This window comes from Erpetoichthys calabaricus, chromosome 5, assembly GCF_900747795.2.
Source record: "Erpetoichthys calabaricus chromosome 5, fErpCal1.3, whole genome shotgun sequence".
Taxonomy (NCBI): Eukaryota; Metazoa; Chordata; class Cladistia; order Polypteriformes; family Polypteridae; genus Erpetoichthys; species Erpetoichthys calabaricus.
Genome location: NC_041398.2, coordinates 167432403 through 167450045, shown reverse-complemented (window position 1 = coordinate 167450045; position 17643 = coordinate 167432403). Strand labels below are relative to the sequence as shown.

At 37.0% G+C, this 17643-nt stretch overlaps 1 protein-coding gene across 5 annotated transcripts in view; it reads left to right on the top strand.

Annotated features, from left to right (window-relative positions):
- The window catches only part of palld (palladin, cytoskeletal associated protein), a 481585-nt gene that overhangs the window by 263167 nt on the left and 200775 nt on the right, over window positions 1–17643 (top strand). For all 5 annotated transcript variants that reach the window (XM_051927636.1, XM_051927635.1, XM_051927637.1 and 2 more), the window contains 3 exons: window positions 2574–2685; window positions 4573–4641; window positions 8391–8532. In XM_051927636.1, coding sequence (XP_051783596.1) covers window positions 2574–2685; window positions 4573–4641; window positions 8391–8532 — 323 coding nt within the window. The remainder of the gene's footprint in view (window positions 1–2573; window positions 2686–4572; window positions 4642–8390; window positions 8533–17643) is intronic.

Below are 17643 nucleotides of genomic sequence, written 5' to 3'. Positions count from 1 at the left end.
TAATGTCAGGATCGCATCTCGGCTTATTGCGGACAGTGCAGTCCAGTTGGCTTCATGAAGATGTGACCTTAGACATGCACTAGGGTGGTTTTCAACTGAGTGAGAAGCGGCCGGGAATAAGATCAGAACCTCCAAGTCCACAATAGTGAGTCAGTAAAGGGAGGAATGCCTTCTCCGGGATGGGAGTGAAGTACTGCCTCAAGTACAGGACTTTAAGTGTCTCGGGATCTTGTTCCAGAGTCAGGGAAGAAGGGAGCGGGAAATCGAGAAGTGGACTGGTTGTACTGGTCAGTGATGTACTGATCAATCTACATTCCTTCCCTCACCTATGGTCATGAGCTTTTAGTAGTGACCAAGAGAACTATTTCATGGATATGAGTGGCAGAGATGAGCTTTCTTCCCAGGGTGTCTGGACTTGGGCTTAGTGATTGGGTGAGAAGCATAGACATTTGGGTGGGGCACAGCGTACAATCACTGCTCCTCTGCATCAAAAGGAGCCAGATGAGGTGGTTTAGGTTTCTGATTAAGTTGCCTCCCTGTGGAGGTGTTTTGGGCATGTCTAACTGGGTGGAGATCCAGATAAACTGCAGAAAATGAATGGCTAGAAAAATGTACTCTGTTAGGGCCTTTAGCTTAATGCAGCTTTTACAGATACAGTATATTGCACATATTTACATAATACAAACATGTATGAGTAAATTTACTTGTTTAATATTATCGAATTGGTGGCAGGAAACAAACCTACAGTCTTCTGATTTCACATCTTATATGGGATAGTATAACATTGCAGTTAACAGAATAAAGCCCTTTGTGGCAGATGGCTGGATGTCCTGCCCTGCCAGGTTACCTGGAGGGACCAGGAGAGGAGCAAAGCTTGGAAGCTCATCCCGGTTGGGGCCCATAGTCACCGTCAGGGGATGCCCGGATAGATATGGAGCCCTGGAACGCAGCACTTCCGCCACACCAGGAAGTGCTGCTAGAAGAAGAATCCAGGTACGCCTGGAGTGCTTCCGGGTGCAAGACCAGCAGTTCCACCACACCAGGAAGTGCTGTTGGGAGAAGATCAGGAAGTACCTGAAGTACTATCCATGGGAAGTATAAAAGAGGCCGCCTCACTCCAGCAAGGTAGCCGGAGTTGGGTGGAAGTGGACGAGAGCTTGCCTGGGAAGAATTAGAGGCGATAGAGAAGAAGAAGAGTCAAAAGGACTGAGTTGGTGGTTGGTGCACGTATCATTGGTGTTATTGTGAGCTGCACAAATAAAACGTGTGTGTTTTATGACATTCTGTGCCTGCCTGTGTGTGTCGGATACAAGCATTTTCCACACCTTGTAAGACTAGCTTTCCAGACTGCACAGTAACCTACCCTACCCCTTTGGCAATGTGCAGTGCTGAAGTACCTACTTGAACTGAAATGGTTAACACAGGAATAGAGATAGATCACTATTCAGCATGGGTTGAACTGAGTAAGTGACATTGCATGCTAACTGCGTAGGTGACCTTGCATACTAAATCATTTGCAGACAACAGGATATACAGTATGTTTAAATTTGATTACATTATACTTTGTTTGTAGCCTTTCACATGGATTTATGTTTGATTAATTACATAATTAATAAAAATATATTGACAAAAGACATATCAGAAATTCTGTCATGATTCTGTTAACACACAAAATAAACATTTTTTATAAGGTATAAAATATGTAGTACTGATGTGTCCAAATTGAAGCTATGACAGGGAGATTAAAAAACATTATTCTGTTGGCTCTCTTTCTCAGAGGTGGGGGCTGATTTGTTTCGAACCTAGTTTTTTAAAACTTGACTTGCTTGTATGGAATGTTATTTTACTTTAATAAATTCAATAAAATTAAAAAAAAAACATTTGGTGCAGACCATAAGAACAAGCTGAAGAAGGAATCCATTGTGAAAACCTTATTAAAGAGACTACAAGAGTTTACTTTGCCCATCCTACCTGGTCAGAAGTAAAACATAAAAGGAGCAGGAGCACCCAAAAAATAACCAGTGCCCAGAATGCAGAAGTGAAGTAATTGCTAACTATATCAGGTGGAAAACATTTGGTTTTCTAATATGGATCAGAAAAGGTAAAATTTTTTCAGTAGCCACATTTTACTATAGAAGAAATAATGGGCACCATAATGTTGCACACTGCACATCTGGCAAAGGGAAACCATGCCTTGTCGAGCAATGAGCACAAATTTGCCATTAACTACACTGACATCACATTGAAGAGAACATCTTGGAACCTCAGAAGACATAGAAAGCTACAAAAATGTTAGTGAACAAAAAAACAAAACAAAACAAAAAAAGTTCGGTCTGGCTGTTGAACATCACAAATGCATTGACAGCAATCTGCTAGTTTTCTTAATATTACTGAAGTACATCCTATATGCATTATCTGTTTTTTGTGTTTGTTTTGCTGATTGCACAGTGTGTTTTTTTGCTTAGATATAGAGCAAACTCACTTTTATAAATTGTTAATGTGAAAATAAACACTTCAGCTTAAAACTGGTGATTTATGTAAGTTCTGTATCTGTTGCTATTTCTACTTTATAGGGTACAGAAGAAAACAACATCAGTCTCATTGACGATTGGCTCTCCTTCACCCAAGAATCCAAAAGTCAACCAGCTTCGCTCAACTTTGATCCAGCCACTTTCCACACAGAGGGTAAAACACATAATATAAAACCTTTACTTAAAAACATTTAGGCAGCTTTTGAAATGCAATGCACATTTAGTATGTCATTGTCATTTGAAAAAGTAGGTTTTTGCTATTTAATTTTCCATGCTTTAAGCTAGTGTGTTCTTGGCATAAATTAACAATTATTTAATTTTCTTACCTGGGGAATTTCTACACTAAATAAAACCCTGGTGCACATTCTAGCAGAGATTATGTGAGTGCAACTGTCTGCGTTTCATTTTTATGTCTTTCATTTTAATTTTGCTGTTTTTTGCTCCTTGTATGTTTTATTAATTTATATATACAATGCATGTAGTTTTTAGTACCCTAAGTTCTTGTCTATAAGCCGGACTCATGTATTAGCCGGAGACCAAAAATCATACGAATTTTTAAAATAAAATCGTATCATAGATAAGCCGGACTCATGGATAAGCCGAACGTACTATAACCTATAACTAATAGAAGGGAGGGAGGTCAGTGGTCTCACTCGCGCCCATTTAATTTCTTTAAGGGGGGAGAGAGTGTGAGATATTGCCGTCTCTCTCACTCCCCGCATGGCGCGGTTGGAGCGGCCGGAGCGCGTTCTTTCTGCTCTGGGCGTCGCCGAGTCAACACGAGCGCGTAGCGGTCATTTAAATTGTGATTTTATATGTAAGCATATTTAAATATATATCGCGGATTTCTGCGGACAATGGGTCTTTTAATTTCTGGTACATGCTTCCTCAGTTGGTTTGCCCAGTTGATTTCATACAAGGGACGCTACTGGCAGATAGCTGAGAAGCTACCCAGCTTACATTTCTCTTTCTCTTGTGCTGACTTTCTCTGATCCTGACGTAGGGGGATTGGGCAGGGGGGCTGTTCCCACACCTAGACGATACGGACGCTAGTCTAAAAATGCTGAAAGATTATCTTCACGTTGCTATCTTTTGTGCAACTGCTTCCTGAAACAGAAGCGACATGCTGCACCGTGCTTCGCATACTTAAAAGCTCGAAGGGCACGTATTGATTTTTGCTTGCTTGTTTTTCTCTGTCTCTCTCTCTCTTTCTGTGCTGTTGACGGAGGGGGTGTGAGCTGCCGCCTTCAACAGCTTTGTGCCACGGTGCTTCGCATACTTAAAAGCCAAACAGACATATTGATTTGTTTGCTTCACTCCTTTGAAGAGGAGGATATGTTTGCATTCTTTTAATTGTGAGACGGAACTGTCATCTCTGTCTTGTCATGGAGCACAGTTTAAACTTTTGAAAAAGAGACAAATGTTTGTTTGCAGTGTTTGAATAACGTTCCTGTCTCTCTACAACCTCCTGTGTTTCTGCGCAAATCTGTGACCCAAGCATGACAATATAAAAATAACCATATAAACATATGGTTTCTACTTCGCGGATATTCTTATTTCGCGGGTGGCTCTGGAACGCAACCCCCGCGATGGATGTATAAGCCGGACTTATGTATAAGCCGATATTCTATTTTTTCATTTTCACAACTTTTTTCCTTAGATAAGCCGCGGCTTATTGACAAGAACTTAGGGTAAAAAAAGTAATGTACTGTCACTTTCTAGGATATAATATTTTGACATATTGTTATTGTTTATCTGAGCAATAATTATATTCACTGCTGGTGGGTAAACATTTTATATTACTTAGATGTGCAAAGTAGAAAAATGCTTGCAGAAAGCTTTTGGTTCCAAGTCATCATGCTTATTAACTAGATGACTATCTAAACAGGGTAACTGCACTCAAGTAGTGTGTCACAATCTTTAGTAGTAAGAGGATTATAGTAATTAAATATTGCAAATTTTATTTGGAAATGTTTATGAATGTAGTGTTCAATATGAGTGTCCATTTTATTTTTGTTTTTCTGCCATTGCATATTTTTAGACTATGAGTCCTGTTTCTTCACCATCTGGGCAAGATGGACTTGTTTCAGGTCCTCCTGTATACACTAAGGTTGGTGGTTTCTAATCCTTTTCTTATGTTTGCTTTCCCTTCTCAAAATATGTGTAAACAGCACATAAGAAATATGACACTCCCTTGAATCACCACTTTACTATGTAAAGAAAATCAGCAACCTAAAAAAAGAAAAGACAGAGTAACAACAACGAAAAAGACATACAATACAATTTACATTTTGGCCAAATCAAGAGCATATGGGTCTAGTTTTCTGATCCACATGAAATTACTTGCACTCATTTTTAAAGCTTGTGTGCGTATATAATGACACAGAAAGTGCTACCATTATTCATTCATTTTACTACTAATCATTATCTGAACAATGAAGCATGTGTACAGTATTTTCTTTGTATTTTATGCCAGCTTTAATTTATTTTTTCTCTGTGTACTTGGAAGAAAATCTTAACTTCTAATGTCTAAATCGTATAGTGAATTCTACAGCTGCAATTAAGTCGCTTATCCACCAGATGTTGTGCTGGCATAAAGAGTGAATGAAAATGGAATTATGGTCTGACTTTATTTTCTTTCAGTCTCTTGCTCTTTTTGATCCAAGCAAAAGGGACTAATGAAACGATCACTGAATCAACACATTGTTACCTGTCCATCTCAAGAGTAGAAACACAGTCAGCTCCTCCTGCTGCATAAACTTATTCATCACATTCAAGATGTAAGGAAAAGGACAGACCAATAATTTTACTATGAGTGAAGTAACACACATTTTAAATGTTTCAGAACAATAGGAAATAAAAAAATGCCTCAAGAGGACTTAAACATTTTAGATAGTTCTGCCATCTCTCATCACAATGAATGTCTGTGAGGAAGATTACTTTTACTATTACTACTATTTTTACTTGACCAAAGGTAATTTTACCTTGGTGTCTGCCACATTAGTCTTCCTTTTCTTCAACATAGTTACAGCAGCTATAGCTTCTTGCTTCCGACTGCCCACTTTTAGGGTGTCGATTTCTCACTCTGCTAATAACTCTGTCTTTCAGCCAGATTGCGCTGCCTTTTGACAACAAAGCTTATAATACACATATTGCGATAGACCACCTATAACTTAATAAATCTGTAGGGCTCAGGTCCTACAACACACCTGGCCCTAAAATTAATACATTATATTAAAATAAAAAAATAGGATTGATGCAACACGATTTGCAGGATTTCAATGAGTGAAGTTATTGCTGGGCTGTTATGTTTAACATTTAGAGATCAACATTTGCATTACCATGTATCTCGTTAATTATGTACAGTAAATATGAAAATATAGCGATGTACAGTATATGTTTGCAGTGCACCTGTAGTAGGAATAACTTGTGGGCTAAATCAGCAAAAAGTTAACAAGGGTAACTGTTAAATTAAATTACTTACTAATACATCCACAGTATTAGACACACACAGTCTGTTTAAAATTGAATTTCTATCTGTTGGAGCAGGGTTAGGCAACATCCTTCCTGGAGGGCCACAGTTACTGCACATTTTCATTCCAACAGAATTGCTTATTTAGAAACTAATGATTTATTAGACCTTATTTAATTCTATGGCATGTTAGTCTGAAATGTAATGTTCTTATATTACACATTTTTTTTCTTTTTAATGAAATCATTTTCAATCTGTCACATTTTTCTGTTAAGGTGTTTTATTAAACCAAATAGTGCATAATGAATCCACACAGGTGTAAATGGAAACAAGTTGTCATTTGCATTTTAGAGCTAATAAGGAGCCTTTAAAAGTATTTACTGAACTAAGCAATTAAGGATGGGGAACCTTAATAAACGAGACCACTAAAATGAAGCAGAAAAATGTCACTTGAGCAGTAAGTGCTTCATTAGCAATCATTGACATCTCATTAAGAAACTGGGTTGGAACAAAAACCTGCAGCTACTGTGGCCCTCCAGGACCGACGGTGCCTACCCCTGTGTTAGAGCATCATGCTAAAACCACTGCACTTATTTCTGCAAAGTTTTGGAGTTATTTTCAGTATGGTCTAGCTTCGAATATAGGCTACTAAAATATTTGATATTGTAGGAAAAAATAAAACTGAGACAACCTCACTAAAAGTTGCCATCATCAGCTGAAATAATGCTAAATTAATAGCACTACATATATGCTATATGACAGCAGCAGATCAACAGTGTACCTTACTGAAATTCTGCATGGTCTGTAAAGTTTCAGTATTATAACTGAACTGTTGAGATAAGTATTAATATCTGTTCTAATATCTATCTGCAAAATTACTTCTGTTTATCTAAATCTTACACTTAATTTCACAGTAAAATGTTGCAAGGGCTTAATAAGCTCAGAAACACCAGATGCTAAATACTAAAAAAAATATATGTTTTTCTGCCACAAGGAGTATTTATTTCATAAAGAATAATACAGCTGGCACATATTTTGTGACTCCACCAGCAGTCAGTCATATTTGCTGGTGTTTGGCAGTTGCAGTTACAATGTGAGATTAATTAATTAATTAATTCATTCATTCATTCATTCATTCATTCATTCAGTTCAGGATGTCAGAAGTTTAAGACACAAGAAATGATTTATCATCATTTGTAAAAATTTTAGTTGCTACTCATTTATGTAGTCCATTCTTAATTACACAAGTTATGCTGCTCGAGCCACTCAGGGGGAGGCCATTTGATGAGACTGGTAGCAAAATCATTCAATTCTGAAGGTGTTTCCTCTTTCTTGCCCTCAGTGGAATGCAGGATTTTTTCTTTTAGTTATAACAAATGAGGAAGCATAACCCAGCCACAGAGATTCATAGGACTGAATTTTCTAAGCTTCTGTTTTAGAATATCCTTTTGATAATAATTGTCTACTGTTAGTGTGTTCAGTGGCGCAGTAGGTAGCACTACTGCCTCGCAGTTAGGAGACCTGGGTTCGCTTCCCGGGTCCTCCCTGCGTGGAGTTTGCATGTTGTCTACGTGGGTTTCCTCCGGGCGCTCTGGTTTCCTCCCACAGTACAAAGACATGCAGGTTAGGTAGATTGGCGATTCTAAATTGGCCCTAGTGTGTGCTTGATGTGTGTGTCTTGTGGTGGGTTGGCACCCTGCCCGGGATTGGTTCCTGCCTTGTGCCCTGTGTTGGCTGGGATTGGCTCCAGCAGACCCCCGTGACCCTGTGTTCGGATTCAGCGGGTTGGAAAATGGATGGATAGTGTGTTATTGTTATTCTAAGGCAATATAGTTCATTTTAAATTGGAAGTCAGTGAAAATATTCCAGTTAAAAATTAACATTTCTTTCTGTGCTTTAAAACTGCAAATATAAATGAAATGTACATTATTATATTCATCAAAATTGATCCCATTTATAATGTGTGCATTTTTTAATCAATAAATTTAGGTAAAATGAGTTTTCTTGTGCATAGGACCTACCATAACTATTTTTAAGGAAAATTTCAGCACTTATTTTCCAGTAATATATTATGATTATAGATACACTGGGTCATTTGAATTTAAATAAGAAAACATATTCTTTTTATGTTTGATAACTGATTTAGGCCCTTGGTAAATTAAGCATATATTTTTATAATGAAATGTAAAATACTGGATAGGTTGTATCCATGTGGGACCCTAAATTGAATGTAATCTCATGTTATGCCTTAAAATATTTACCAAAAAGTTTAAAATGAAAAGGGTATTTACAGTATTTATGAGTTTCAAATGGCATACATTGCAGTAAATAAATTTAATGTAATGTCTTTCTTTTTATTCACATTCTTATGGTTGACTCTGATTCAGCCACTACAAAATGTGACAGCATCTGAGGGCCAAGTTGTCGTCTTAGAATGTAGAGTTAAAGGGACCCCGCCATTGCAAGTACAGTGGTTTAGACAGGGAGAAGAAATCCTGGACTCTCCAGATTTCCGAATTCTACAGAAAAGTAAGTCAAACAATGCCTTATGTCTTTGCAGTTTTTTTGTGTCTCTCTATCGATCTATCTTTATTTATGTATTTAGCTAACTGATCCTGTTATCCAAGATGACTTACAAATCTCAGAGAATCACAGTTAAATTGTTTTTCTTTTATGTGTTTATTTATACAGTTGTATATTAAGAGGTGCCTTCAAGGAGAAACAATTAATTGGTGGTGAAAATATAATTGTTAACCTTGGTCTTCCCAATGGAATGTTTTAGGCCCAAGGCCCCATGGAACTTGAGAAAATGTTTGTTCAGAGCTTTAATGAGATCAGTACCAGGTGTGACTGATCTACAGTATTTATCTAATATTGATGAGTATATTAAGATGAAACTACTTTGGTCCGGTATGGGAGATGGATGTCTGAAGCAGAACTCTGTTAGCAGCGGTGTTATTTTTTCTCTTTTTTTTTCATCCTGAGGTATCCTGTATTTACTTAACCCGAGGAGGCTCGATTACAGTATATCCAAGCATATATTAACATGACCGGCAGAAATAGGGTTCAGAAAAATACGGTAAAGACAGCTAAAGCTCCATCCAAGCCTAAACAAGTATCAAGCCCAAGTTCAAGTTCAAGGTACAGCCTTTCAGAAACTGACCTGGAACAGATAGGCGAAAATACATATTTCCTGGGACCAGACACTACTGCATCATCACCAGTCGAGAACAAAAGTGGCAGCAATTGTATTAGCGAATCGGGCCAGGATAGGTCGTCGATTCCAGAAGATCCATTGAAACTGAAAATGGCCTTACCTTCCGCGTTGTCAACCACTCCTCGTGAGCCGGAATCATCAACTTCATTGGCGGCGTACGGGGAAGACCGAAACGAGCTGTCCGAGCTGAAGGTAATGATTGCTGCAATGGCCACTGCTCAAGACATAAAAGAGCTCAGGAATGATTTAAAGAAAGACATAATGAAAGAAATAAATGATATAAAGAAAGAAATAAATGATATAAAGAAAGAAATAAATGATATAAGGAAAGAAATAAAGGACATACACAAGACAAAAGAAAAGCAGCTTCAGGATATTAAAGACCAAGAAAAACGTGTAAATAATCGCTTTGAAGCTGCCTTTAAAGGGATGCTAGAAAAAAATTGAGGAACAAATACAGGAGAATGCATCTAAGTTTGAGAGTAAACTCACAGCATTTGGAAGACGTTAACCAAACACTCACGACTTGTACTGAAACAGCTGAACAACTGGGATCTACCGCTGACAGAAAAGCAACGGCTTCAAATTTTGAATGCAAAGCACTTGGAGAAAGGCTTGCTGCACTGGAAGATGGATGCAGAATGAATAATATTAGAATTGAATGTCTCCCTGAGAATTGTGAAAGTCCAAATCCAGTGAAATTCGTAGCTGAACTATTCTCTAGAATAATTGGAGAGGACTTCAAAGCAGACAACGAGATAGCAGCAGCTTACTGCATACAGGGATCAAATCCCTCTAAACCTAGAACTCTCATCATGCGTTTTGAAAAATTCCAGTTTAAACTTCATATAATGCTACTTACTTACTTCTCGGACAGAAACAAGAGATTATATTTGAAAATAACCACATTCATATTTTCCCGGATTTCTCACCCTCAACAGCAGCTAAATGTGCCGCATTTTACAACATTTAAACAGTGCTTACGGAAAGCCGAGATCAGATACATCCTCTTGTATCCTGCCAAACTGAAAGTGGACATTCAAAGCAAGCTATAAGTTTTTACTTCTACGGAGGAAGCAGAAAAAGAGCTACAATAACTGATCAGGACAATTTTTTGAAATACGATCATTGGTCACATTCAAAGAAGATCTTACCGTTTGTTTGATCTGCCTGCAATGATACTGGTACCATTATTATACATCCTATTTACTTCTCGGTCACTTTTTGTTTATGTTTTATGTTTTGATTACAGTTACATGCGTATATACACACACACACACACACATATATATATATATATATATATATATATATATATATATATATATATATATATATATATAAATATATATATATATATATATATATATATATATATACTAGCAAAATACCCGCGCTTTGCAGCGGAGAAGTAGTGTGTTAAAGAGGTTATGAAAAAGTAAAGGAAACATTTTAAAAATAACGTAACATGATTGTCAATGTAATTGTGTTGTCATTGTTATGAGTGTTGCTGTCATATATATCTATACATATTAATAAAAGGCAAAGCCCTCACTGACTCACTGACTGACTGACTGACTCATCACTAATTCTCGAACTTCCTGTGTAGGTGGAAGGCTGAAATTTGGCAGGCTCATTCCTTACAGCTTACTTACAAAAGTTAGGCAGGTTTCATTTCGAAATTCTACGCGTAATGGTCATAACTGGAACCTGTTTTTTGTCCATATACTCTAATGGAGGAGGCGGAGTTACGTATCGCGTCATCACGCCTCCTACGTAATCACGTGAACTAAAAACAAGGAAGAGATTTACAGGACGAGTCAAACGTGGGAACAAAGGTAAATGATGTTAATTTTTGAGTGTCATTTAATACTGTGTAAGCATACATATTAACACATGTGCAATTAAATGTGTGCATTTACGGGGTGATTTCTCAGGCTTAAAAGCTCGCCTTTTATTAAAAAGGTAAATGCAAACTGTTTTCATTCTGAAGGGCACAAACCACGTTAGATTTCAGACGTTAAACGCGCAAAAATGTCGGTACACCAGATAAATAAGCGCAACATATTATCAGTTGTATTGTATGCTTACAATACATATAGAAATGTGTTAATCGTTAACTAATATTATGGGATGGTGTTTTTCGACTCGCGCCTTGATTTAAACGATTGCATTTCTTGGTGGGTTTGCGTAGCTTATTGTCAATATCTTTACACCTCTTTTCAAGACTTAATTTAAAATGTTTTTCTTTTCTTCTTAATTAAAATTTAAAAGCAATACTTCACCGCTTCGAAGCCCCTCTAGCGCTGACGTCCGAGGTTCGATTACCGTAAGCGAGTGCAGTGAGTGTGTACGCCTGATGAGCCAAGAATAAGGGGGAAAGACGTGTCGCGTACTCTTTGCATTATTTGACAGTAAACTATTTTCAACCATTCTATGATCTGCTTCTCACAACTGAAGGCACCGTGGCTGATGTTACCTGACTTGCTGGCCAACCATAAGCGTTACCTGGTAGGTAACCAGCCACTCACTTCACTCCCTTACGGGAATCGAACCTCGGATGTCAGCGCTACAGGCGAAGCCCCTAAAATTGCGCCACGGCGTGTGGTTCGTTTATTTGACAACATGTAGATCGGGGTAATTACATTCACGGCATTCGTAGTGTGATTCACAATCTGATTGTATGGGTGGTTACCTACCAGGTAACGCTTATAGTTGGCCAACAAGTCAGCTCGAAGTGATCACTCGAGTGAAGGCAGCTTCACAAAAAAACAGATCCTTAACAAACTGTTATTAGTATATTTTCCCTCAATTTAAAAAGGTTTTCTTTTCTTCTTAATAAAAATTTAAAAGCGGTACTTCGTCGGTGCGAAGCGCGTGGATTTGACCGACTGACACATACAGACATATTCATGAGTGCAGGTACTTCAGAAAGAAAGCACAGTGTAAACCTAAAGTTTAAATTAAGTTCATAGACCTACAAAAGGTTGCCATTCATTTGAGGCAAGATTGCTTTTCTTCTGTACAACTATACGTTGCATTCTCAAGAGTGTGCTTGCACGGCTTCGGATATAGATATATATATATATATATATATATATATATATATATATATATGTATGTATGTCTATATATAAATATGTAAGCTTATAAGTACTGCCTTACTTCTCTTGAAGAAAGGAAGATGTAATGATACTTGATTTAAACGATTCCATGTCTTCCTGGGTTTGCTTAGCTTATTGTCAATATCTTTACACCTTTTTTTAAGACTTATTGACTGAAACGGGCTTTCACGAAAAAAGTTAGGGCTTTGCTACAGGATACACCCTCCACAAGTTAAGCAAGTAAAAATAAAATATATATTTCTGTTTTATTTAAACCTTTTAAGTTCGTATGCATAGCCCCATTTGGCTGTTTTATTTTTTTTTTCCTTTCTTCAGTAATATTTAATCTCCTTAAAGAAAAAGAACATATCCATTTTACTTTTTTTGTTTCTCTTTAGTAATATTTTAGTGTAAAAGGATAACCAGTATTTAAACCTTTTATGTTACTTTATAAATTTATTTTACACAATGTTGAAAAATTAATAAGAAAGCTACATATTTTGGCAGCTGCTGCTTTAATTTTCAATGAAATGAAAAAAGCTCTCCAAGAGAAAACGTCAATGAAGAAGAAACAGTTTGCACTATCTAAAAAGGAGAAACCCTCATTTATAAAAGTTTGCTGCAGATGACTTAACTGAAAATAAATTAATAGTTCCTATGTGTATAATACATATTTATCTATTTTACTTATGCCTTTATTCCAGCAACTTGCAACATCTGAGGTACAATTTCTTACATTACTTTTCTTTTTTGCAGCACAGGCAGGTGAAGTGACTTCCTCAGGGTCACACAGTGGTGTCAGTACCAGGATTTGAATTGACAAGCTCCGGGTTTACTGAAAAATTACTGAAGAAAGAAAAAAAACGAAAACGGGCAAATAGGGCTATGCATACAGATGTCCATCCATCCATTATCCAACCCGCTATATCCTAAATACAGGAGCCAATAAGTAGATATGTATATATACATGTGAATGTATGTATGTATATATATATATATATATATATATATATATATATATATATATATATATATATATATATATATATATATATATATATGTAGATATGTAAATTTGTATATGTATATATATGTATATGTAGATATGTGTATATGTAGATATGTGTATATATATATATGTTTATGTATATATATGGTTACATAACCTCTTTAACACACTACTTCTCTGCTGCGAAGCGCGGGTATTTTGCTATATATATATATATATGTGTGTATGTATGTATGTGTGTGTGTATATATGTTGATATATGTATATATATGTGGATGTCTATATGTATATATATATATATATATATATATATATATATATAAATATGTATATATGTAGATATGTGTATATGTAGATATGTATATAAGTATATATGTTTATGTATATATATGTTTACATAACCTCTTTAACACACTACTTCTCCGCTGCGAAGCGCGGGTATTTTGCTAGTAATATATATATATATATATATATATATATATACATACACATATACACATACATATATATATATTCTCATATGATAATGATGTTAATGTTGTTTATATTGATTTCTATGTTATTGAAACTGCATGTATGTGTGTATACATATATATGTGTATATATATATATATATATATATATATATAATATGTGTATGTGTGTATATGTATATATATATATATATATATATATGTGTGTGTGTATACATATATATGTGTATATATATATATATACATACATACATATACACACATACACGCAGTTTCAATAACATAGAAATAAATAAAAACAACATTAACATCATTATCATATGAGAATATGAAGTAATATATAAGAAGCACATTTCATATAAATATAAATTATTAAACAGTAAAATCTTCTTCTGTAATTTGCTACCGTGGCTATTCGTTTGTCTGTCCAGGATTTTAAATCACCTGTAGCTCGCAAACCGTTTCACCTATTGACTTGAAATCTGGTACACATATAGTACGTCACATCTACTATCCGCTTTATGGGTGATGATTGTATTACTCTTTTTATCTTTATTTTATTTTATTGTAGAATCAACTCCAATCAGCGCACACCAGGGCGGCCGTGGGCGGATGCGTATGGTGTATTCACTCCACGTTATCGTGCATTGCGCAGTCACTGGTATTTTGATGAAAGAATTTGAACAACATATAAGAAGCGTATAAATTATTAAACAGTAAAACATTAACATTTAAGAAGTAAAGTTACATTAAGTACTACTGCAGTGCCTTCGGGTATACCTCATTTTTTGTTTGCCCATTACATGCTTAAATGTATACATTTTTTGGTGCACCTACCCGAGAACACGCGACATATAACCGAGCATGGGAGAAGCATGGATTTTAAACACGCGTTGAGTTCATCTGCTGGTCTCCCTCGTGGAATAACTGGTAATGTTTGACTAAAATCTACAGCGAGTAAAATGACATTACCTCCTATTTTTTTTTTTACGATCTCTGAGATCTTGCTTTTTTCGGTTCAAGGCTTCATAAGCTCTTTTATGTTCCATGGTGTACTTATCCCAAACCATCATCTTTGATTGTTGCAAGACTTTCGCCTTGTATGTAGATCGGGGTAATTACATTCATTACATTCCTAGTCTGAATCACAATCTGATTGTATGGGTGGTTACCTGGCACTGTAGGGTTGCCACCCGTCCTTTAAAATACGGAATCGTCCCGTATTTGAGAATGAAATTTTTTTTTGAATCAATACGGGACGGGATTTGTCCCATATTTTTTTTATCATTTTTTTTAAAGCAGCGTCTCATGCAAATCATCCCACACGCATTTTATGAAGATGCCTCCTTTCCTACTTTTGATTGGGTAATACTTGATGTCATCGTTAGTTTGATTGGTCTTTTTAACTGTCCAGTGAGGAGGGCGGGTCTTTTAAGTAGAGTCTGCAAAGTGTTGGCACTGGGATGTGGCACCCGCTTCAGTATGCGTCCCTTATTTTTTTGTATTAATAGTGGTAACCCTACCTGGCAGGTAACACTTATGTTTGGTCATGAAGTCGTCTAAAATCCGCCACGTGCCCTCTTTTAATTGCGAGAAGCAGATATATATAGCCAAATTCTCGCGCTTCGTTGCGGCGAAGTACTGCTTTTAATTTTTTAAGAAGAAAATAAAACCTTTTTAAACGGATCGAAAATATACCAATAACAATTTGTTAAGGATCTGTTTTTTTGTGAACCTCGCTTTTCACAGCTGTCGCGCTACGCCGTGTGTTTCGTTTATTTGACAGTATGTAGATCGTGGTAATTACATTCATGGCATTTGTTTTCTGAATCACAATCTGACTGTATGGGTGGTTACCTGCCAGGTTACGCTTGTGGTTGGTCAGGAAGTCACCTTACATCCGCCACGTGCCCTCTTTCTGTTCCCAGAAGCTGATCATAGAATGGTTTTAATAGTTTACTTTCAAATAATGCAAAGAGTATGCGACACGTGTTTCTCCCTAATTCTGGGCTCATCAGGCATACACACTCACTGCATCCCCTCTCGGGAATCGAATCTCTATCGTCAGCGCCAGAGTTGAAGCCCCTAACGTTGCGGTCAGCAAGTCGGCTAACATCCGCCATGTGCCGTCTTTCAGTTGCGAGAAGCAGATCATTGAATGGTTGAAACTGTTGCCCCTAACGTTGCGCTACGGCGTGTGGTTCGTTTTTACCTCGTGTCTTCTCATTAAACTTTTATCTCGCGAATATATTATTGCAATCCGCAGCGGGAGCGTTTCTATAAACTTAATTCAGACTTACGTTTTACACCGTGCTTTGTTTCCCTTATGAACATGCTTGTATGCTTCACTCGCTCGCTTCTTATTGTTTCGCTCCCTTCTCAATTGTTTAATGAATTTTTTGTTCTTCCCTGTTTGCGGCTCTTCCTTCATTTCTCCCTACTGCGTTCTTTTATTTCGCGAATATGTTATTGCAATCCGCAACGGGAGCGTTTCAATAAACTTAATTTAAACTTACGTTTAACACCGTGCTTTGTTTCCCTTATGAAGATGCTTGTATATGCTTCACTCGCTCGCTTCTTATTGTTTCGCTCCCTTCTCAATTGTTTAATGAATTTTTTGTTCTTCCCTGTTTGCGGCTCTTCCTTCATTTCTCCCTACTGCGTTCACAGTCTTTTCACGTGATTACGTGGGAGGCGTGATGACGTGACACTCAACTCCGCCTCCCACGGCCATCGAGCTGCCGTCCATTACAGTATATTGTCAAAAAAGAGGTTCCAGTTATGACCATTACGCGTTGAATTTCGAAATGAAACCTGCCTAACTTTTGTAAGTAAGCTGTAAGGAATCAGCCTGCCAAATTTTAGCCTTCCACCTACACGGGAAGTTGGAGAATTAGTGATGAGTGAGTGAGTGAGTGAGTGAGTGAGTCAGTCAGTCAGTCAGTCAGTGAGTCAGTGAGGGCTTTGCCTTTTATTAATATGTATATATATATATATATATATATATATATATATAATATATATATATATATATATATTTTAAACATGATACACTTGGTTTATTGCATTAGGGCTTACTATACATATACAGGGCTGCTGTTTAACATCATTCACTGGTTTTAATCTGTCAAGCCTGTTTAAGATTATATTTTATGCTTATAGTATTTAGACTGTATTGTCAACAGATATCTCTATTTTGATCCTTATACGCCGCTGCAGGGGGGCTTGATTTGTTTTGGACATGCTCTGTCTCTAGGTATGTCAGAGGACTGGGACTTTGTGAAGTGTGGTCTAGCCTCTTGTTGGGAGGCAAAATGGGAGGGCGGGGGGACTGGGGGGAAGAGAAAGAGAGCAAACTATTTCTGAACTATTCTTTTAATCCTTACTAGCCAACCCGTGGCGTAGCATACACTGCATAATTATTTATTGATGGGTAAACACTTCCTGAACGACACAGTTGTCCAAATGGGGTGGGTTTGATGATACAACTGTGAGTGAATGAAAAGATGGAACTCTGGAGAGAGCAACATACAATTGTCCGTGACTGAAAACTGGGTTTGGCAGATACAGGCATATTGTTTTGAAAGTTTGTCCCTGTGCCTTATTAATTGTCATTGCAAAGGCCAATCTAACAGGAAATTGTCTGCGTGTAAAAGTAAAAGGCAAATTTGAATCTGATGGGGTCAGGGATATCCGAGGAATAAGGACAGTTTGTGAGATAGGAGCTTCGATAGTTTTACACTCCAATACATTGCGGTGAATGCTGGTAACAGTCCATCTAGTGCCATCACAGAGACTTCTTGCTGGTATGAGGTTTCTGAGAAGAATGACGACTGA